Below are 23,170 nucleotides of genomic sequence, written 5' to 3' on the forward strand. Positions count from 1 at the left end.
ATTTTTAGTGAGACTTGTACTGCATATCCCTGGACTTGAGTCTAAATTCAGAGTCTGGATTTCTTCTATGTACCAAAGGTAGAGTGCAGGCATGTTAGCTCATGATAGTGTTGTGATGTGCTCCTCAGGGCCGCCCAGAAGCTTAAGCCCCTGTTACCTCTCTGCCTTAGCAAGATTGAGCTTTCTTGGAGATTAGACTGAGTGGCAGCTTCCTGCTGCAGCCATCTGTCCACATTACCAGCAAACTCCTCAAGACTTTGCCAATCTAACCCTTGCCTTGCAGGTAACAATCAGTGAACCCCAGTTCCCAAGTTCCCCAGGGACATCTCTCTGTAGTGTCCAGTCCCTCTCACTGTGACACTCACAGAAATTATTAAATTTGCTGCCTCCAAAGAGACAGCATGCACACCAGTGTGTCAGGTTATTTGGGAACTCACTCTATACTTCAATATAAGACCACTAAGGTGGTTTGTAGTAACACTAAGAATAAGTTTATTAATAAAGAACAGAGGTGTAAGTGGTACTAAGCATGAGAAAATGAGAAAGGCCTTGTTACAAACAAAACAAAACATGCTTTCTAGTGACTAAAACTTAAATTTAGCAAGTTACAAACTTTGCCTAAGCAGTTTTCTCACTTACATCAGGATCCCAGCACCTCTAGCCCTCCAGGTTAAAGGATCACAGAATCAGGAGGTGCCAAACCCTTTGTTCCCTAGGTGATGGATAACTAGAATGTCTTTTTGCTCCCCTTACATTTCCCCAAAGTCCATCGTGTGCCTCAGGAGTCAGGAAGATTTCCTGTGGGGCAGATTCTGTCCCCAGTGTGCTCAGTTGTTAACATGTAATTAAGCCACAAATTTGCATTTCCTAAGACCCCCACAATCATGGATTTGGAGGGGAGGGATAGCTCAGTGGTTTGAGCATTCACCTGTTAAACTCAGGCTTGTGAGTTCAATCCTTGAAGGGGTCATTTAGGGATCCGAGGCAAAAATCTGTCTGGGGATTGGTCCTGCTTTGAGCAGGGGGTTGGACTAGATGATCTCCTGAGGTCTCTTCCCACCCTGATATTCTATGATTGCTTTATTTACCTTATATGTAAATGTACTTTCATTGCCTTCCACCTGTAATCAAGTCAGTTAGCCAGGTAAATCCACAATCCTTTTCTAGGGCAGACTTGGATTTTACACTGCCTCCAAAACACATTTTAAGAACATATTCCCAGCACATATACCTAGTTCTTTATACACAACCCATATATCCCTCACACAATGATATTCCTGGCCACTGCGCTACCAGTTTATATATACCTCACGTAATACCTTTTGGATACATATTATGACAATAGAGCCTTGGGATTAGTGAGTGTGTCAGGCCTAATACGAGTTACAGTACAGGGCGTCCTCTGCAGTGGGCATTAAGGGGCTCTTAGGGTCACAGATACTCCTTAATTCACAGGTTCTGGTCTCATATATACTGCTTTCTGTTCTGGGAGTTGTCAATCTTTCAGACCCACTGGGCAAGATCCTCAGTAATGAAGATGCACTGATTTACATCAGCTGAGGATCTAGCCCATTGGTTTTCCCCTCTCTGCACATACAGCAAAGCATGTATTTCCTAGTCTACGTGGTTTTTATTTCAGGTTAAGAATAACCACAAAGAAACAATGAATATGAGGTACCTATGGGAAGAGAGAGAACACAGTGACTCATTCTGTAATATTCTTTAGTTAAAATACAACCTCAGGGCTGCTCCTCATGACTGGCAAAATGCTGTAGGAATGTAAAGGTGCCATACAGAGAACACCAAGTTATAACAGTTACATAACTACATACGAACTAAATGAAAGACCAGCATATTTGTTGTAAGGGCCAGTTCTTTAGTTGGGTAGCTGCCTCAGGGCTCTAAATGCCAACCGTATTTCAATAACTTTGTTGGCATGACGATGTATCTCCCGTTGCCAAAGTTAATGCATCAAATATCCATCGAGGTGCCTTCTACTCTCTCAGTGAGTATAAACTTTCAGGGCTTGTCTTTCTAGTGAAACAGAGTGATCTTTCTCCTTCCCAGGGTGTCTGGATCTCAGTATTGTGGAAATCTTTGGTTGTGATTTGCAGATACACTTCTGTCTAAATGGGTTGATTTCTTTATCCAGTTCCCAACCAGATCAGATTATGGACTCCATTTGAGATAACTAGGATGGACTGGAAGGTCTATATCCCTCATCTAGGCTGCTATACAAATATAGCCCTTCTATATTGGGTGGGAAGAAAAAGACACATTAGAGTTTCATGAAGGAGAAGACAGCTAAGTGGGTATGGTCCCCTCTGCAGCGGCTGGGCTACAGAGGAAAAGGGACATGAACTGTGAAGGGGATAGAAGCTGGGGAGCAATATGAACCCTTAATTCCCAGCAGGCACTCAGCATGTCAGAAGATCAGGCCCCCAAAGCTGAACCACAACAAAGTAGGCTAAACACCAACACAAAGAGAGAGAAATCTTTTAACATTGCACTGAAAAATGGCACCTCTTTCTGTCAGCCACGGTGAGTGTCCTTTTAGAGGCAAAGGATGTTTGTTTGTTTTTTTTAAAGTGGCATTTCTGCCTGTTCTTTGTTGTCGTTACCTCTACATTGTAATTAATATCTGAACACTAGGTGTCTGATTTACAGAGAGTTTTAACAAGGAGTCCTTCCTCATCATTGTTGCTGATGCAGACTAACACCGCTACCACTCTGAAACCAGAGAGTTGTAAGTATATGCTTAAAACTAGTATCCCTTCCTTCCAGATGAAACAGGATTGTTTTGACAATACCAACAACAACACAACTAAAATTGTCTGACAGCACTACAACTCCTCTATTCCATCTGCCTTCTATAGCCTCTTCTTGCTGTTGTGCCTAGAAATCATAGGTTTTTAGGCGTTCTAAGACAGAGAGAGGGCTTATTGTCTACAAGCCAGAATGATATTCCAGCATAAGAGACGTATCCTACCTACTCCTGCAGCTAAGATGGAAGTGCTTTGTACAGTGAGAGAAAAATTCAGTCTTCTTTAAAAGATACGCTGGAGGCTCTACAAATAAACTTAATTATCCTGCCAAACTATTTTGCCGTGAGTACTATCCATCACACTCTAGTTTTCCTTTTATAACTGTAGATATTAAATTCTATTTTTCTTATGGCCATAAAAGAGTAATTTTCTTTAAATTATTACTTCCAGTCTTGCTAAAAATAAGAATTATAATCCAACTGGACCCCATCTTTACAGTAATTACACTTCTGCCTTATAACTCCTTCAATGCCAATTTCTCAAATTTAGACTGACTAGGCCTTGATTGAATTATGGCTGTGTACAGAGGCTGGGTTCTCTGTGTTGCTACATGTGCTAAATTGTTTTAGAAATGTAATTTAAACGCTTACCTTGAAGGTAGTACTATGTCTTGGAAAAACAAAAACAAAAGAGCGGCATATCTTAATTTAAACTAATTTTAAAAAAGAAGAACCCTTCAACTTCTCTGGTGTTATTGTATAAAATGGAGAAATTAGCATGTCACATCTGTTTTTTGTGTTGCAGATGGGTGTTTTATTGCCCTTTCTGCTGTTCCCAAATCATCAAGCAAGTGTGTCCGGGTCCAACCTTTTCAGCTGAAGGGGCAGACATAAAAAAGGCCATCGGGCCACAATTGCTACCTTGGGGCACTTTCATTCCCTTTGCAGTTTCAGGCTGCAACAAAAGGACGGGAAACCATCCACAAGACCTTTGCTGGGAAGGATCTTGGGGAGCTACACCTCCCAACCCACGGGGATGTTTAGTGCATAGAGGAAGAGGTGTGGATGGAGTACACAGGGCTCTGGCTATCCTCCTGCTGGTGCATGGTCCACAAGGGACTGTTGCCAAACTAGCAGAAGTTAGAGCAGTGCCCAGCTGGGCTGGAGCACAAAATGAAGGAGCTGTAAATAGTTGCTGGTTCTCAGCTTCTTCTTTTTCCCTCTCCTGGGCTACCCTCCATGGGCAGAGCCTGTTGAACTCATTTCCTGCTCTCTCTGGGGCTCCCACAACCCAGTGGAAAAGCAAACAATTGAGCTGCCTGAAATACTCCCTCTCCCCTGCCATGCAGCCAGAAGCCAGCTGCAGCAGGGAAGGGAGAGAAGCTGCTCAGAATGCTCTTGGCTCACACCAGAGCTGCCCCTGAGGCTTCAGGGGAAACAGTGGGAGGCAGTTGGGGAAATGGTGCCCCTATCTCTTCCAGGTAGTGACGGGACTGAATTAGATGTTCCTGGGGGTACAATAAAATGCAAATTTTCTTCTTAACACGGTCACCACTGAGGGCCAGAGAGTGGACGCCACTGGTCTAAAACATGGCTTCTGTTTTTTAACTAGGTGAAATGCTGGTTAGGAGCAGGATTGCAGCCACCAGGTAGGTATTGTGAGAGAGAAAGCAGAATGGCTAAGTGTCTCCTGAGCCCTAATCTCAGGGATGCCCCACTTAACCTCTCTGTCTCATTACCCTTTTTGACTCAAATGGTTAGCCAAAATTCAGGGTCTTGCAGGTTGTTTCTGTTAGGGGGAAGAAATTGATCACTGAGTCAGGTATTTCTTTGATACAGTCTTGTTTATTTACCAGGAATGTATACAGGTAAAGGGGATTTTGAACACAGTAGGAGTCAAGTTTCTTTGTCCTCAGTTCCAAGCTCTTTCCAGCCAGCACTTAGTCCAAAAGCTCTTTCTCTCTTAGTTTTTTTTCTCAGAGCCACACCACCAGTCCTTTTGTGGCTGCGTTTGGTGCTTCATTGATGTCTTCTCTGTCCCCTCACACAAAGCTCCAAAATAAACAATACCCAGTGCCTCAAACAGATCAGTTGCTGCCCATCTGTGCATGGCCTGTGTTTTGGATAGTGGCTTCTATTGTTTCAGGGATATAATCTGTGAAAGAGCTTGATTATTTCTTACGTTTGTCCCGAATGAAAAGTGATGGTTACATCAACCAGCTTTTACAAGGTTTAACCCAATCCCCAGCATAACCATAATATTTACCTATCTCAGCAAGGTGTGGAGAGAATGCATTAATATTTGCATGGTCCTTTGACGACAAAAAGGGCTTAATAATTTAAAAAAAAAACACCAAGCATTTGGAAGGGATATAAACTCCTGTGCTTTAAGGTACAAGCCAACACCATCTGATGGAGGTTAGGAAGAAACTTTCCATGGAAGAGTTTCTTGCATATTTTTGTGAAGTAGTTAGTACTGTCTATTGTCATAGACAAGACATTGGATTAGATAGCCCATTGCTGTGATCCAGTGTGGGAATTCCCTTGTTCCAAAGTATATTGCAGGTAGGGTATAGAAATATATAAGAGCTCAAATTTGTGTATTTTTTTTGCTGTCTTTGAAAGATGAAACTGAGAGTGCAAGGCTGGAAAGCTCCCTCTCCATTCCATCTCTGCAGGCAGCTTTGGATCATGATTAAAAGCATTGCATGTTGCGCCATTCCTAGGCTCCATTGAGGCAGGTCAGCTCATAATAAAGTACGATGTTAGGGAACCAATCGTTGTCACGGGGGGGTCCGAATGAATGATTCATGCATGGACCTTCACATCTTTCCATCACCACTTAGATTGGGACAGAGTGACATGGGAGCCACTTAGAACAGAGCAATGCAGAGACTTCTTATTCCCATAGAAGCTGCTCAGACCTGAATGTTGCATGATAGGAGCTGCCATCCCCTGGGGGCACTCTGAGTACCATAGAATCATACAATATCAGGGTTGGAAGGGACCTCAGGAGGTATCTAGTCCAATCTCCTGCTCAAAGCAGGACCAATCCCTAACTAAATCATCCCAGCCAGGGCTTTGTCAAGCCTGACCCTAAAAACCTCTAAGCAAGGAGATTCCACCACCTCCCTAGATAACCCATTCCAGTGCTTCACCACCCTCACTTTGCCTAAGCAGTTTTCTCACTTACATGTCCCTCGATCTGCTGGCAATGCCCCTACTTATACAGCCCAAAATGCCGTTAGCCTTCTTGGCAACAAGGGCACACACTGTTGACTCATATCCAGCTTCTCATCCACTGTAACCCCTAGGTCCTTTTCTGCAGAACTGCTGCCTAGCCATTCAGTCCCTAGTCTGTAGCAGTGCATGGGATTCTTCCATCCTAAGTGCAGGACTCTGCACTTGTCCTTGTTGAACCTCATCAGATTTCTTTTGGCCCAATCCTCTAATTTGTCTAGGTCCCTCTGTATCCTATCCCTACCCTCCAGCGTATCTACCACTCCTCCCAGTTTAGTGTCATCTGCAAACTTGCTGAGAGTGCAATCCACGCCATCCTCCAGATCATTAATGAAGATATTGAACAAAACCTGGCCCCAGGACCGACCCTTGGGGCACTCCGCTTGAAACCGGCTGCCAACTAGACATGGAGCCATTGATCACTACCCGTTGAGCCCGATGATCTAGCCAGCTTTCTATCCACCTTATAGTCATAGAAGGCAATTAGGTTAGTCGGGCATGACTTGCCCTTGGTGAAGCCATGCTGACTGTTCCTGATCACTTTCCTCTCCTCTAAGTGCTTCAGAATTGATTCCTTGAGGATCTGCTCCATGATTTTTCCAGGGACTGAGGTGAGGCTAACTGGCCTGTAGTTCCCTGGATCCTCCTTCTTCCCTTTTTTAAAGACGGGTACTACATTAGCCTTTTTCCAGTCATCTGGGACCTCCCCCGATCGCCATGAGTTTTCAAAGACAATGGCCAATGGCTCTGCAATCACATACACCAACTCCTTTAGCACCCTCGGATGCAGTGCATCCGTCCCCATGGACTTGTGCTCATCCAGTTTTTCTAAATAGTCCCGAACCACTTCTTTCTCCACAGAGGGCTGCATAGAGTAGGATGAAGCATTGAATGCTTGGAACGTCCATCCCCTAAGGCATTCAGACCCAAATGAAGTGATGCGTGCTGGGAGCTCAAGGTAAGATAAAGACCAGGCAAAGAGAAAGTGTTACAGTTTGAAACATGCCTTTCCCTTAAGGCACAGTCGGGACAGCCTGGAGCAGTGCATGTGGGCAAGGGCCATCCCCATGACATAGGGTGGAATGTTGCATGATGGGAGATGCCATCCCCATTTGGTGCTTGGGCATGGGATGGATAGAACACTGCATGCTGGGAGCTACTGTGCTTGTGGGGGGATGGAGTATTACATGCTGGAAGATACTACCCCTCAGGGTACCCAAGATGGGGTGGCATGTTGAATGTTGGGAGGTACTGTATCTTGGGGTGCAAGGGGCAGGATGGAGCATTGTATGCTTGGAGCTGCACATTCCATTGGCATGAGCCAGGGGTTGCGTGGTTTGAGGGACTCAAGGGGAATGATGTGTTGCATGCTGGGTATTGCCATGCCCTGAGATGGCGGGGGGGCAGGCTAGAAGATTGCATAGGCGTTGGGGCCAAGGTACACCCTGGCTTGGGCCCTCACCCTTTAAGTTCCCTCAGTTCACTCCATTTAAAGTAGCTGAGGCTTCTCAGCCAATCACAATGGAGCTGGGGCATTTTAACAGCCAATGGAATGCTTGCTGGAGCAACAGCCTCTCCCCCAGCTGAAGCCGGGCTCTGTGGTAAACAAGTGGGAGGTGCTACCCGCCTAGGCGATGCATAGAGTAGCCAATAGATAGGGCAGACTCAACCAAAGACCCAATGACAAATGAGGGAGGAGATAAGGGGCGGAGCTAGTCATCGCCGTGCGTATAACGGTTGGCTGCGATTGGCTTATGACACCTCCGCCTACTCCTGTAGTGACGGTTGGGGTGCCGCGGCGACCGTTGAGGCGAGGGGGCGTGGCCCGAGGAAGGAGGGTTTGCGGGGCGTGGCCTGTTTAGGGGGCGCGTCCTGCGATGGGCGGGGCCAAGTCGAGAGCTGTCGCAGTGACCGCGGAGCCGTGGTGGAGGCAGCAGCGGCTGCAGTCGGGGTGTGTGTGTTGGGGGATCGGCTGCAGCCTGGCAGCAGGGGCGGGGGGGTTGGAAGAAGGGGATGTGGGGTGTCGATGCATTGAGCTAATAAAATGCAATTGCATTGAACCTCTGGTTGTTTGATGGACAGAGAAGGGGGGTGAAGAGGGCTGCCTCCCCTGGAGAATGCAGCTGCCAGCGATCCTTTTTCCTCTTAATTTAAGTGCATTGGGAGCAGCAAAGTGTATAAACACCCTGCGCTTCTATTGGCCCAGGGTAGGGATGACCAGATAGCAAATGTGAAAAATCTGGACAGGAGTGTGTGTGTGTGTGGGGGGGGGGGTAATAGGAACCCATATAAAAAAAAGCCCCAGATATTGGGACTGTCCCTATAAAATCAAGACATCTGGCCACCCTAGCCCAGGTAATAGTGAGTTCTGAGAGGAGACTGCGATTGCTGAGAGGTTTGAGGACCCCCATGTCCGGGATCGTTCAGAGGGGTTGAGGAAATGGGCTCGGAGCGCTGAACTGAATTGCACCAAGGGGATTGTATTTGAGGAATTGCATTTCATAGCTACAGACACAGCTACTGGGCTGCTCTGTTAACGGTCGCGTGGCTTGCACCGAGCTGAAAGTTGTGCATCTCTCTTCTCTCTAGGGCAGAAAAGAAAAACGACTGAAAAGGGGGGAACCCCACTGAGGATGAACTTTACCAGCAAGTGGAAATTAACTAGGATAGTTTTAGAAGGAGCAAGAGCTCTGGTTTCGCGAGGAAACTTATTGTGTGGAAAGACTGGTGCGGACTGGACGGTCTGCAGCCCGGAGCCCATCGCCTGAGCACAAGGCTTAGCAGGGGAGGAAGGGAGCAGCCCCTCCTCGTTTGCTTGCTCTTGGGTACTGTTCTTCCTGTGTTTTGTCTCGGTTGCTCCTCAGGCTGTGGAGCCTTCACCGCCCTCCTTGAAGGGGGTTTTCCGGCTACCAGAAGAGCCCAGGAGGATGTGAAAGGTCGAGGATCCAGGGAGGTGGCGCAGGGCCAGGGAGCTGCTCACAAAAGAGAGACTTGAGGGGAAAGGAGCTAAATGGGAGCCGGGAGACGTGAGGCGGCTGCCAGGGGGGCTGAAGACGCGCTCTGGGACAAAGGCAAGGAGCGTCCTGCATGCAACAGCATTGCCTCGTGTTGAACGAGCCGCGGGTCCTCCCCTGCGGAAATGCTGCAGCGTGAATCCCCCTTCGTCTACCGAGCAGGGATCGTACCTCTCCGGACTCCTGTCTAGTCCCGGAGCCAGCCTGCAACCGGCCCCCGGCCTGGGATAGGCGCAGAGCGCGGCCGGGGAGCTCACCCCATCCCCGGACTCCGCAGCGGTCCAGAGCGATGGATTTGCCGGCACCTTCATGCCAGAACGGGCGACTCTGACTCGCTGCCCAGCGCCCTGCAGACGCCTGTGCGCGGGGAAGGGACGGGGACGGCCGCGGCCGAGCATCCCAGCCTGCCAACTCCGCTCCCCTCCAGGCGCCGTTCCCAGCCCCTGGAGCCTGGTGACAGAGCCCCGGCGGTGGGCGTGTGAAGCTCCCCTTGCCCCCGAGCAGCTCCCCTCTGCCTCTGCCCTGAGCGATCCACGTGTCAGCCCGCCTCGCTGCCGGCCCGGGAGAGTGGGGAGCCCCCGGGCAGCGCAGGGGCCGGTGCCCAGCCCTCTGCACTGACTCCGCTGGACCCCCCCATCTGGGGCGCCTCTCCTGTCTTTGCCGGGCACCCCCGGTGCCTGCAGCGCCTCCGGCCCGAGCTGGTGCCCCGCCGGCCGTGCCCATGCTGCTGCTGCGGAAGCTGCCGGGCTGGCCGGCGGCGCTGGGGCTGCGGCTGCCGCAGAAGTTCCTCTTTTATTTCTCTCGAGCAACCACTGTCACCAACTCCTATGCTTCGGGAGCCCTCTTATCCTGCTCCACCGGCACTCCTCGACACGACTTCAAAGCAGCAGATCTTCACCTGCCCACGCCGCCAGCACGCACGCCCCGAGACTCCGTACCTGAACCCACACGCAGCACCCCACCCACACCCCACGCCACGCCGACCGACGCCCCGCATGCCAAGCTCCGCACGCCCACCCCGCGCCATACACAGAACAAGCTCAACGCCAGCACGCGCCCGGACATAGGGCCGCCCCCCCGGCCCACACCTCCGCCGGGGGCAGCAGGCAGCAGGTGCAGCTCGGGGAAGGGGGCGCCGAGGCGGGGACGGACTCGGCGCCCGCCGCTCCCCGACAGACCCGAGCCCCGTTCCGCTTCGACTACGACAAATTCCGCAGCCGCCTTCGCCACCCGGTGCTGGGGAGACGCGGCGGCGAGGAGCCCGAGACCCGCGCCCGCAGGCTGAAGATCAAAGAGGTAAAAAGGCTCCGCGGCTGCTTCTCGTCTCATGCTTGTTCGGCTCCTCTCTCCTCCTTCCCCTCCTGCCAGTCTCCATCACTGGTCAGTCACTCCCTCATCCCTCCCCTGAGCCCCCAGTTCTCCTACCCCGGTGCTGCGTTTCCCTAGGTGGTCCTCTTCCACCCCCGTGTCCCCTCACTGACCCCTTCCATGTCTCTGCTCCATTATCCCACCAGCCCTTTGCAAGCGTCCCCGTCTCCTTTCAGTTATTGTTTGTGTTATCCTAGCCCTCCCTAGCCTCTCTGCATGCTCCCTTTATCACCCAGGGCTCCTGGCTTTTCCACCCCCAGCCCTGCCACCTCTATACGTCTCTCCCAATCCCTAAGGTTAGTGCAGACTCTCACAATGCCCCTTTCAATGGGGTGGTGTCTTTTTACCGTGCCCCCGAAGGTGTGTGTTACTTATAATGTGACACAAGGCACATGTCTCTGCATTTCTATACACTCAACAGAGGAAATGCGTTCGGGTAGCCCAATAGGTCTGACCAGGAGCTATGAGATGAAATAATACAAAGGGAAATTTCAGGTTGGCTGTTTGGAAAAAACTTCCTAACCGTGGGGTGTATTATAACATTGTGGAATGGTCTTACCCCTGGGAAATAGTGGAAACCTGGTCACTTAAGATATTTAAAACGTGGAGTGGATAAAGCATTAGAAAATAATTATCAAACTTACACTAGCCTGCGGGATGGACTGGCTGTGACCTACCAGGTCTTTCTATCCTGCCCATTTCTAGGTCCTCTGCATCTGTAAATCACTCTGGCATCTAGCTTAGGGAAGCAGGGATCAGGACTTTTTACCTGGAAACAAAGGACCAAATTCTGGCCTTGAGTTAGCCCCATACAGTTCTGGTGATATCAGCGGGGTTACCCTGGTATAACCGAGGGTAGAATTTGGCTTAATGCCTACAGTTTGTGCATAAAGCCTGGCTGCCTTGCAAACACTGCAGTGTAATCTGTGACCTAGTTAACCAAGGGCTATGAAATCAATGTAATACTAGATTGAATGTATCCCGTCTTTTGCCGCGACTGATAAACTTGGAGCAAATCTTAGTAGATCAAAAATGCCAATAAATAAAACACACAGATTTAATGATGCAGAGTATTAATTTCCTGGTTTTGTTCCTTAGTAAAGCTGTAGGCATTTAGCAGGTACTTAAACAGCCCCAAGTTGAACAGAGAGGGAAATGAAAGGATAATGGGATAATATCAAGGTTGACAAGCCCTTGATACAACCTACGTTTTAAAAATATACTTTTTTTTTTTTTTTAAGCTCTCCTTTTGGTTCTGAGAGTGCTGTCCTCAAAACAAAGGCTGCAGTACTGGTAAAATTCCAACTTCTCTGCCAGGCAGCCAGACACAACACACCCAGGGGTGCTAGGTTTCTTTATGATCCTAGGCATGATTGAACCATCCTTTCACTCTGCCTGCCTGCTGCACTGTTGTTAGCCAGCAGGGTATCAAAATATCCCAGCACCTTGCTCTCTCATACACTTTGAGGTAAGGATTCTTGTATATTTTGGTACCTTGTGGGCTCCCAATGCCAAAGTACTCTAGGACAACATGATGCACGCATGCAAAGCTAACATCAGTTGTTTTTAAAATAATAAAATGTGGCAGTAGACCATTTATCTGTGTTTAATTTTTAATACAGGATTAATATTTAGCAGCCTGAACATATTCAGGCCTGAGTGCTTAGAATGTATTCATAATTAGTGCGCAATGGCAAAGTTAGGTTTTCATGGGGTCAGAATTCGTAAATGCAAGTTTCATGCCCAAGGATACTTTGAACAGCAGGGTGCTTAATCATGAAAAGTGCTTGAACTCATTTTTCCCCCCTCTGTCCAAAAATGGAGCTAGAAGACAAAAGTGACTATACAAAACAGGAAGGGGATGTTGCACTGACTTGTTAAGAAAAGGTTTTTTTAATTTTCAATAGAAGAGACACAAGGAAGGAAATGCAGAAGGACGAAGAAAAAAAATTATATATAAAAAGGAAAGGAGAAAGGGTAATAAATGGTAAAGCGGAAGCCAGCAAAGTCATGACACGGCATTTAGGTTGTCAAAATACATTTCATTTGTACATTTCGTGGAAATGTGGGGTATAGGTGAGTGGTGAGAGCGGTGGCATTCTGCAGGGATGAACGTTCAAATTACTGCACATTCAGATGTATATGTTAGCTACAGGGCCCTGGATTTGACTGAGACCATCTCTGGTCCTTGATGATGTCCCAGACCCGTCTTTCTCCCAGAATTTCAAGCTGCGCAATTTGCTAAAATCTGCTCCAGATTGTTCTAGTTGTTCAAGTCTTTTTTTCCTAGCTTCTTCTTACAGTGCATTGGGTGCATTCTCCAGAACACATGGGTATGAACAGGGCTTGAAAATTTTTTTGGATACTGGTGAACCAGAGGCCATGTGGCAGATGAAACAGAGAATTGGGACATCATCAAGGACTAGCAATGATGTCACAGTCAAATCCAGGACCTTCCCTTTCCTAGCATTGAAGGAAGGAGTGAAAGGCCTGCCACATTCTGTTCCTGGAACTCTGCTCAGGGGCTCCATCTTCTATTTCAGCTTTTATTATCATGATCTACATTGAAATCTGGTCATCTTTCAGGCCACTTTGGCTGCTGGCAGTTAGAGTTGTCTCCTTCCTCACCCCACCTCAGAGCCTCTTGACAGTTGGGTGAGTCCCCAGCTTCTCGGCTGTTGCGAGGGTGATTGTGCATGCGTGTGTTCTACTCTTGTCTTTCCAGCCTCTTCCCACTGTAAATGTATTGCTGGCCACAGGGTAAAACTGCCCACATTGGTTTCATTTTAACTGTGCTGCTGTTTGGGAAAACTCTGAGCAGCAGCAGCAGCAGGGGCACTGAAGCTGTTTGCAGATCCAGGAGTCACACAAGCAGTGAATCTAGTTCACTGTCTTGCAGTATTTGAATCATGTGCACAGTGTATCTTATTTGCCGATGTTTTGACTCTCAAATTGGAATACAAGAGAGACTGCTGTTGGTGTTACTAATTAGAAGTAATTGCAGCGAACTTACTTGGCTAGCATTTTTTCCCAATTAACGCCAAGTTGTAAACCTTAGCATAGTGCGCACATTACAAAGGTTCTAATTTCTTTTTTTAATTCCAAAGTCAGTGCGCATCTCGTTCTTCAAAAAGAAAGCACCTGAATCGCACAGGCTTTTTACTGTAAAAGGTCAGTGTCACCTGGAGAATTGCCTAGGATGTACTGCTGTGTGTTACTTTTGACAGTTGAGTACCACAGGAGTCCTGACCTTTGGAGAAAATTGCGATAAAACCAAATCATAGCATTCCCAGTGCTACAGGTTAAGAAATCTAAAGAGCCGGGAATAATTCATCTCCTAAACTGAGCTCTGAAAAACATTAGTTGTATAACTGATCAATCATGCATGGTTTCAGGGAATAGTTAATTTTTAACATGTGCCACATACTGATTAATGTTCAAAGTCAAAATGTGGCTATAGTCAGAAAGTTACTGTAAAAACAACACTGTGGGATTCCATATGTATTCTCTCTCAACAATTTTCAGATCAAGTTGCCTCAATTACAAGTCAGAATGATTCTCCCTCTCCCCTAACTCTCCAGCTGCCATCACTGAAAATTCAGCCTGAGATCTGGAAAATTCAGGCCGTGTGGTTTCTCTGCCTCTTGCATCATATATGTTTTGCAATTTGAGTTTAGCTGACAGTTTTGCTGATGATGCATGAGGCAAAATAGAATGCCGCTTGCTCTCCTGTTGCTGCATTGGCTCTGCAGGTCTAAATTGAGAGGGGACTTGGTGGGGACTGAGAACAATGGGAAAGATATAGCTTTACCCTGATGCGTCTTCAACCCAACCAAAGCAGCAATGTGCTAGGGCTTGAGACTGGGTACCAATAACTAACTAGAAACTGGCCATAAACAAAAGTGAAACTGACTAGCCTGCTTTCTCTCTCAAAGCTGTGAAAAATCCAAACAGTAAACAAGCAGCATAAATAAAGGAAACCTACAGCATCTTCAGGTTTAATAAACAAAGGCATTAATAGTAACTTAAGTAAGGAAATGTGTCTTGACCTCATATAAGAGAATGTGATCTTAACCTGACAATGTCCTTGTACGTGAGTTTTCAAGGCATGCAGAGGGAATGTGTCAGAGCCAGGACCACAGCCCAGGAGTTCCTTGCTCTTAATTGTGTACCTCTCTGATATATATTCAGTTTGTTTTTATTGGTAGTAATTGAAATGTACTTGCTTTATATTATAGCTCTTTTCATCATAGTTACTCCTTCTTTTCCCTCCCACTCACATTTACCTCACCTGACCTTCAGTTTGTCCTTTTTAACATAGTTCTAAATATGTATTTAATTTGACAGTTTTCTCCCATCCAGGTTCTTATTTTCAAGAGGCCATCCATATGGTTTCCCCCAGTTCCTCCAAACAAAGTCTTGCCATCAATATTATTTTTTTATATTAAAAATATTTTTATATTAAAAATATTTTTTTAATCTTTGTGACTAACAGTGAGACCATCACCAAGTCACACCACTACAATACTGTATTTTCAGTTGTTGTAGTAATCATTTTCAGGTATAACATATGGCTGAACAGCAGACAGCTATCAAGGTAGATCCATTTTTAAACAGCTATTTTGGCAGTTTACTTCTAGCAGCTGATTTACAAGAATTAGAAACATTAGATTACATGCTCAACTTCCATGGAAAGTCGGTGGTGTTGAGTGCCTAATTCCCTTAGATGCTTTTGAAAATCCTACCCAGTAATCAATTTGTGGATAAAATACAATGGGTGCATTACAGGTAGCTGCCCAGTAAGTGTCCTGTCTGAAAAAGTGCCTCAACCCTGACCCCTGGTGGGAGAGGAGAGTTCAGTTCACATGTTCACGCAGTCGTTGGTGGCTTTGCAGACATGACCAGTGAGGCTGGTAATAGTAATGATGGTATTTGATGTACACTGAGCCACTAAGAACTGGACTGAGACCACCAACCTGAGTAACATAGATCTCCTCACAGTTGTTGGTTTTAGCTTACAACTGGCCTGACAGTGAAATGCTCCATATCCCATGATCAGTTCTGGAGACAATTCCTCTGCCAATCCTGAATGTCTCAGCCCCTCTCTCTCCATATTCTTCTGTGTGATGCAATTACTTCTTCCTAAATCTGAGGGCAGCCCTAAAACTAAATGCCACTTACTGTCCGTTCTAGTGCTTTCATAGTGCCAATAGCAACTCCAGATGGAAATGTACTTTTCTGAACCCATCTGTCTAGCTTGAACTCAGATAATTTAGTCCTTTGTGGTGGTCAAACATTAGTCAAGTACCTTGTAAGAGAGGTACACAGGAAACTGATTAAAGAGAAAACTGCTATAGTAAAACTCTTTATAGTGAAATAGAATGAAGATTCCAAACTGTTTCAGTATATTGTGATCAAATCATAATTCCAGCTGTAGAGGAAAAATAGCTTTGCTATGACAGGGTCCTGCTGTATTCTGGAATTCTAGCTGGGTCAAGGCCTTCTGAGATTTTCCTTTATATTGTGTTCTCTTTTCTCATGCCTTGTTTACTGAACCTTTCAAAAGGCACTGTACTGATAATTCCCCAAATGGTGCGTACAGTATATTTTGTGCTTCACTAGTCTCTGGTGGATTCGTGCAAACAAAATTTAGCCCTAACCTGTGTATGATGAGACTGTGAATTCCTCATTCAGCGCAAATGGTGTATGGTTAACTGTGTTAAACATATATTTGCACCATTGGTGCGTAAGGTTAATTGACTAACAATATTTATCCGATTGATGTGATGTATGAATACAGAAAACGTTTTTATCTCTGTAACCCATTCTACAGTATAATATACTTCAAGATCCTAATGGTATAGGAGTACCCACTAGTGTTGCTACAGTTAAGGTTATTTCTGCATTTCAGGGGATTATACTTGTCAGTAAATGTCTGCTCTTGGCTACAAAATCAAACACTGAGAGCTCTTTTTAGGAAACAACTACATTTGATGTAAAGCCGATTTGTAAACTGCTGCTTAAAGACAGTGCCCTGTTTGTGCACAAGCAAAATTGCTAGAGCGTGGACCTCTCCAGACAGATTACAGATAATGACTGAACACAAGCTCTGGACGTGGTTAAACAGGTGTCCAGGATGCATACAAGTCTGTTACGCACAGAGCCCTACATATTGCTGAATTAGTTCAGTAAACACATGGAAACTCATTGGGTTGCCTCAAATACAAAGCCAAGAAGAATGGAGCAGTATAGTTAGATAATGGCTTCACCTCATCTGTAACACTTTACTATATATTTAATCACTTAAATCTTCTCAATAATTGTATGTCACAAATATTTGCTCGAACATGGGATCTTATCCAACTTGACTCATTCCCTGTGCAAAATATTTATAGGTTCTTGATTAATCTTGTAATCAACAATTAAATCTGCTCCCTTACTGGGAAGATTATTTCCGTTTGTTCATTTTGCTTCTTTGCAAGAGTTTACAGGAAACACTTTTCTTACTCTTTACATTTTAAATATGTATCTCATCCTTAAAACTAGCTTGTTCTTAAATTAAAGAAATGAAGGATGCACCCATAATTGTTGCCTGAGCTTATATAGTTTATTGTATGATACAATATTCTGGAAGGGCTCCAAAGGCGCAGTCGTGGCGTGTTGTATCATTGATCTGTACATAATGGGTATATTGTGCATGATGGACCTAACACAAACTCAGGGAAGGAGGCACAGTGGGAACAGAGGAGGATTGGATAATGTTAATTATTAGACCTTTACATATTTATTAGAGACAAGCATCATGTCCTGTTAAGGACAACAGAACACTGGTCTCTGGGTTCCATTTGTGGCTACAGATTCACTTTGTGGGCTTAGGCAAGTAATAAAAGGACATTATTGGATTAAATATGGCCCCAAATTTAGATTTTTTTTTTTTTGGTAAAAATAAGCTTTTAATAAACTTTTACATAACCTGTTATGCTTGATATTTCTATTTTTAAATGCCGAATGTAAACACTACCAAAATATTTCTCTTGTAGTTTTTAACCCAAACAGTGCAAATATTGTTCTAATATAACAGAACCAAAAGGTGAAATTTACTAAAAATAGGAGTGAAATGGACTACGTCATCTTCATTGTCCACCCTGAAAGACATAGCAGAAGTAAACGGCAGAAATGGTGAAAAGTAGTTTGAAAAAATATTTCATTGTTAACCTGAACAACCTGTGGCATTAGCTGCATAAAGAATCAAATCTTTAAAAATATAATATTTTACTCTTAACTTCTCTAGCTTAGTATGTCCGTCTAGGAAATGGGTATTACTGTACTTACCTAATTTAGCTAGTGTGAGGCATAACTAATGCTTTCAAAGCACTTTGAGTTCCTCGGGGAGCTTTATAAGTGCAAATTATTTTTAGAGACTGTTCTAAACCAAAAACTACTTTACTGCTTTCCCTCTGCATACATTTATCTTGAAAGCTGAAATAAGGAGTCCCTTGCATTGTAACCAAGCTGTGTACTTGAGTCAGTGGAGAGGACTAAAGGGAATTAAAAAGAAAAGCAAACAGAAGTCCCACTAAAAATAATTCTTAGTTGCTTATTTGAGTTAATTGTTTTTTTCTATGTGAGATTGACTGGGAGCCAGGAATTCATTAGTTCTAATCCTGCCTCTGACATTTCCACTCTCTGGTCTTGGATGCGTCACTTAACCTTTCTGTTCTTCAGATCGTTATATGGTAGAATGAGGATAATCATAGGAGCATTGTGAAGAATAATTTATGCAGAAGGCGTGGAAAATGCTACAGCAGCACAACTGAGCGTGCTTTACATTTTCAGAGTGCTGGACAAACGCTAACTTGCTATAACAACGTTATCTTCGGTATTCTGTAGGAAATGTCAGGTTTTTAAGTACCCTGTCTTGCTTCAGTTGAAGTCAATGAAAAACTCTCATTGACTCCATTGGGGGCAGATGAGGTCCTAAATGCTTGTCAGTACTGAGAATTGAAACCATGTTAGTATCTTTCTAGAGAGCAGTGTTTTAAAACAGCGTTCTTGCTATAATTGTGTTAACATGATTTCCCTGGCCAGTTAAGAAAGTGCATAGCTGTGTACTTTAGAAAGTAACAAAAAGACAGTTATAATGCGGTAGTGCCTGCTCAGACTATTTCTGCCCTAATGCCACATGTGTAAGTCAGCCCAGCGAGCTAATAAAAAGCCTCCAATAGAAGTACTGGGGTGTTTTCAATTCTCCAGTTCCTCATCAGAAGCCCCCATCTCAAATTTTAGTGCTGGCAGTCCTGCGTTGAGAAACAAATTCATCTGGAGTTCTGAAAATAGAAATTTACGCTTCACAGCTATTTTAAGGTGTGCTAGCTATACCCAGGCAAATCCCCAGCTAACTTTTCTGATGCTGCTTAACCATCCCAAAAGACTTCCTCCAGCAATGAAACCAGGACGTGATTCTCCATTTCCTAAACATCGTGGTTGCTTTGCACCATGCACCCATCAGACCTCTGTGCTGAGTGGAATTACACGTAACCAGCATGTTGCTCCTCTGATATATGTATTCTTCCATTCTCTATGGTGGATTGGTTCAAACTATATATTTTTGAAAGGGTTATTTATTGATCGCCAATAAATCTTCCATAAGATGCAGGGAAAAGTCCTAGAGATCTTTTCTTCTTCCCATTCCTTACTCTCTGGTTTTCCAAAATGTAAGGACAGGAAAATTTTAAGCTGAATATTAGGGGAGAAATTACTAAAAGTTAGTTTTGAAATAGATTTCCACCCCTTCTTTTGGGAATCTGTTGTCTGGGTTGTTTAAAACAAGAATAGAAAGAGCATTCGACATTGTATTGTGGGAGACAATTCTACTGGCAGGGACATGGACTCACTGACCTAAAGGTTGCTTCTGTCTCTGATTTCTATGAATCCTTATGTTTGTTTGCCTTAGTTTATTACCCATGTAATCTAACTTGCTTTTCATAGCTTTCGTCTTTCAGAAGTTCATTAATCATTGTAGTGTGATGACTGTCTAATGCAGTGTTGGAATGATGCCAGGGCCAACCCTTGGTACCTCTCATGATGGGAGGTCAGACTGAATGAAAGCAAGTCCCCTTAGTTCTGGCAGCTGAATTCTAACACTGTTCTAATATCCACTCCATGTGCTTTATTTTTTGTTAAAGATCCAGTATTTGAAAGCCGATTTCTCTGATTTATTGTTGACTGAGAACTCCTGGAGGAGTTTATCAGCCTCTGGCTAATAAATTTGTTACTGTGCTCCAAGTATTTCTTAACGCTTTCCTTGAGTGACAACTCAAACACTGGACTCTGGGAGGGCTGCAGGATAACTTTCTTGTATGCTTTATGGGATCATTTTCTTGTATCTGTTACTGACTAGTACCTGTGATAAACTGTCAGATTACTCCTTGCTGACTGGTTAATGCTTGAGAATTGCTCCTTCCCCCTCTTCAGAAGTTCAAATCATAAGTAACTCTTGAAAGGGAGGGGACAGCAATGCTCCCGTCAGTGCCTCCAAGCAAAAACTATAAAAACAGATGGGCTAGCAGGTGAACCAGCAAGAAATAATTAAACTAAAGCTCATCCTCCAGATCACTCATATTAAGTATTTAGGATCTGGCTGAAGCACACGGGATACACCTGACTGTTTCAGGCCCATACTGGATCAGAAGTCGTGGGCTGTTCTGGGTTCTTCTCGTCCCACACGCCAGAATTTGGTCTGGAGGCCAGGTGATTTTACCTCAGATGTTCCCTCCCTCCTTCTCCTTATACAGAGCAGGAGCAGAGGAGAGGCAACTCGTTGCCTGTATTTTCCCTTGTTTCCTTCCCCTCAACTATCTCACCTGCTTGCACCTCTGTGTGTTTTGAGGCCATTGTTGGTCCCATCCAAGAGCCAGGAGCAATTAACTCTTTCCCACTGATGGGGAAAGGGAAGATTAAGATGCCCAGTTCTAAAACAAAAGAGATGATCAACATAGACCATCAAGCATTTGGCCAATCAGTATAATAACTCCTACGTTTACAGGCTAAGACCATGTTCTTAGTACCAGAAGCACGCAGTGTAAAGGAAGATTCTGGGTCTCCTGCTTCCATGGGTTTCATGGAGGGACATGCCTAGCTTTGCAGAATGTTAACACTCTGAGTGACCTGTAGGCCAGTTACAAGTCTGTTGGGCATGCTTTTCAGGACAGTCTCAGGTACTTCGGGGGCCCTGGGCTGTTCCATCCAGTATCCTCCTAACTGTAGTTCAAGAAGGAACTCCTTTGTGTAATTTATAGCCCTAGTTCTAATCCGTGTACCTCCAGCTCTTACTGTTGGAAACCCTGTGATAAACTAGGACTCTCCTGTGGTTATTCCAGTCGGTGGGCTTAATTTCCTGAACCAAGCAGCCAAGCCAGCAATTTTTTGTTTCATTCAATAGCAATGCCCTAAGCAATACTGCAGTGAGAGGACCATAGCTCTCTGGTTGCATGTTACATTACTGTGATCTGGTTTAGTTAAAGCTAGAGAGGCCTATCAGGACTCATCTGGTCTGAGGCCAGACAGACATTACTTACTTGCCTCAGGATGGCTCAATGACAGACTTGTGCATGGAGGCTCCAAGGGCCGTGCTCTGTCTCTTCTTCACCACTTATGTTCAGTACCTTGAGAGTGTTCCTGCTGGAATTCTGCGGCTGAGGCAGAAGACCACAGTCTCCTGCTCCCTCTGTGTTGTTTCTTTTGTGTCTTATACGCAGGTGTTAAGTAGTTAGGCCTGATGAGTTTTAGGAGGCATAATTTCCCCTACCCTTTTTTTTGTTTTTAAAGGAAGAAAAAATTCCTCCGCATTTGCCTTTTCTTGTAGCCTGCTGCTTTGTCCTTCGGGACATCTCCAGGGCTTCTTTCTTTCTAACAGTGAAACTCCTCAGAGATGTCTTTAGGGAAGGGGAAATTTCTTACCTTGTAATAATGCATTTCTGAAAAAACAATCATCCTGCAAGATACTCAACCACCTACCTTTGCTAGATTTTTAATGTGCTTTGATGAGGAGGTGAAGTATTCTGGGCTAACCCGCTAAGTGATTGTCTGTTGCTCATCTGGGGTGTTGGTTGCATTAGAGAAAGAACATTTGGTATTTTTGGTGTGTAGTTAGACTTAAGAAGTGCAAAGCAAGAAGTCTTCTTAAGTCACAGTCTTTAAGGAAGCCTATAGGTACATCACAGGGCCAAATATCTTAAAGCTGTGGGAATTTCTGGAACGACGTATGCTTCAGGCACAATAACCAGGAGTGATACTCTTGCAGGATGCTTTCAGAAAAGCACAATTACAAGGTAAGTAATTTCCCCTCTTTATTTTATTCAAAGCATGTGGGAATACCAGTGACTAGTAGCTAAGGGGTAGCACCAAGCTAAACAATTCATAGTTAAAAGCATTTGACAAATCTGAATAATAAAGCAGTCTCTGAAGTTTAGCACTCTGCCTCTTGAATCTGTCTCAGATCCCCGGCATGCGCAGCCCCCTTCTGCACCCTGTCTCAATAGCTGTAAAATGGGTTATTTTATGGAGCCGCAGTATTTTGCAAACATCTAATTTGCAACTATGCCAGCAAAATTAGTTTTTAAAAAGTGAAAGTCCTCTATAAAATTTGGGCTGTTTGGTTAATGATTTGAACCGTTCTGCAGATATAGGGGGAAATAATTTCTGTACATTTGAAAGTGCTTTATAAACTGCAGCTGACGTAGGTGTCCTTGAAACCACCCCAATGGTGAAGTGGAGCACTGGTGGGAGTAGCTCTTTCTGATGTCGGGTGTGCTGGGTTTTTGTTGACTTTGCAGCGTGTTTGTGTGTGTACAAGAGCCTCTTCAAGCATTTTTACCATATATTATAGAGATGCATTTACAACCTTAAGGCCAATTTAGCAAAATGGATTTTTGGTGGGGTTAGAGGAGATAATTTCTGTACACTTCCTAAATGCATATGAGTGACCCCAAATCCATGAGAATCCAGCATGTTTGGTTCAAATTCTGTGCTAAATAAGTATGTTGTGTGTGGTGGTGCGAAGGCAGCATTTGGCAAGCAACAAAAACCAAAATCAACATTCTTTTATAATGTCTTCATAACGTAGTGGTTGCTGCAAGGGGTCCTTATCCAACCTTTCAGTAACTGTAACCAAAGAACTAATTATCACCCTGGTGGTTTCTAATTTTTTTTTTTATGAAGGAATAGGCAGAGAAATTTCTCCTTGTCCTGAGTTTCTCTTGTCTTCTCCCAGTCATTCATATTCTGCATGTTGTCTGGCAAGAAATCTTCAGCTTCATCTGCATCACAGAAGCTTTAGTTAGGCCTAATCTTAGCAGATGACCCTAATTTTTGCAGCGGGCTGAATTACCATTTGAGCACCAGTCTGCGAAAGAAATCAGCCCTCCAGTTTAATAGGATCACTTCTTCCAGGCCTGTGCAAATTGGGAATATGTAAAGCCTCTTGTGAAAGTTCTCTAAACCTTATGACAGCAAGTACAAGTACCTGAACAGTAGCAAGAGGTAATAAGCAAAGGGAAGGACCATTGCTTTTATCCCTGCTGCTTTTGTGCTGAAACAGTGTTGGTCATGCACTGGAATCTGGTATGCTTGATCACTTATAGAAGCTTGAAACAAATAAGGTTTCCTTCTTCCTTTTGCTGTCCTGGAGAGATCTAGAACACAAATACTTTTACACCTCTACCTCCATATAACGCAACCTGCTATAACATGAATTTGGATATAACTCAGTAAAGCAGCACTCCAG

General features: G+C 44.7%; 1 protein-coding gene and 1 long non-coding RNA gene across 3 annotated transcripts in view; both read left to right on the forward strand.

Moving 5' to 3' along the window:
* Positions 1-7,890: 7,890 nt before the first annotated feature.
* Positions 7,891-9,065, forward strand: LOC142045935 (uncharacterized). 2 transcript variants are annotated; one of them, XR_012654859.1, is made up of 2 exons: positions 7,891-7,955; positions 8,594-9,065. It is a non-coding gene; the product is annotated as an uncharacterized LOC142045935 (long non-coding RNA). The 2 variants fall into 2 exon arrangements; XR_012654860.1 differs by lacking the exon at positions 7,891-7,955 and adding an exon at positions 8,087-8,211.
* A 674-nt stretch (positions 9,066-9,739) lies between these two features.
* MAN1C1 (mannosidase alpha class 1C member 1) overlaps positions 9,740-23,170 on the forward strand; it is a 92,695-nt gene continuing 79,264 nt past the window's right edge. Inside the window, exons 1-2 of the mRNA XM_032789512.2 lie at positions 9,740-9,952; positions 10,069-10,314. Coding sequence (XP_032645403.2) covers positions 9,740-9,952; positions 10,069-10,314 — 459 coding nt within the window. The remainder of the gene's footprint in view (positions 9,953-10,068; positions 10,315-23,170) is intronic.

The sequence above is a fragment of the Chelonoidis abingdonii genome, chromosome 25, assembly GCF_003597395.2.
Source record: "Chelonoidis abingdonii isolate Lonesome George chromosome 25, CheloAbing_2.0, whole genome shotgun sequence".
Taxonomy (NCBI): Eukaryota; Metazoa; Chordata; order Testudines; family Testudinidae; genus Chelonoidis; species Chelonoidis abingdonii.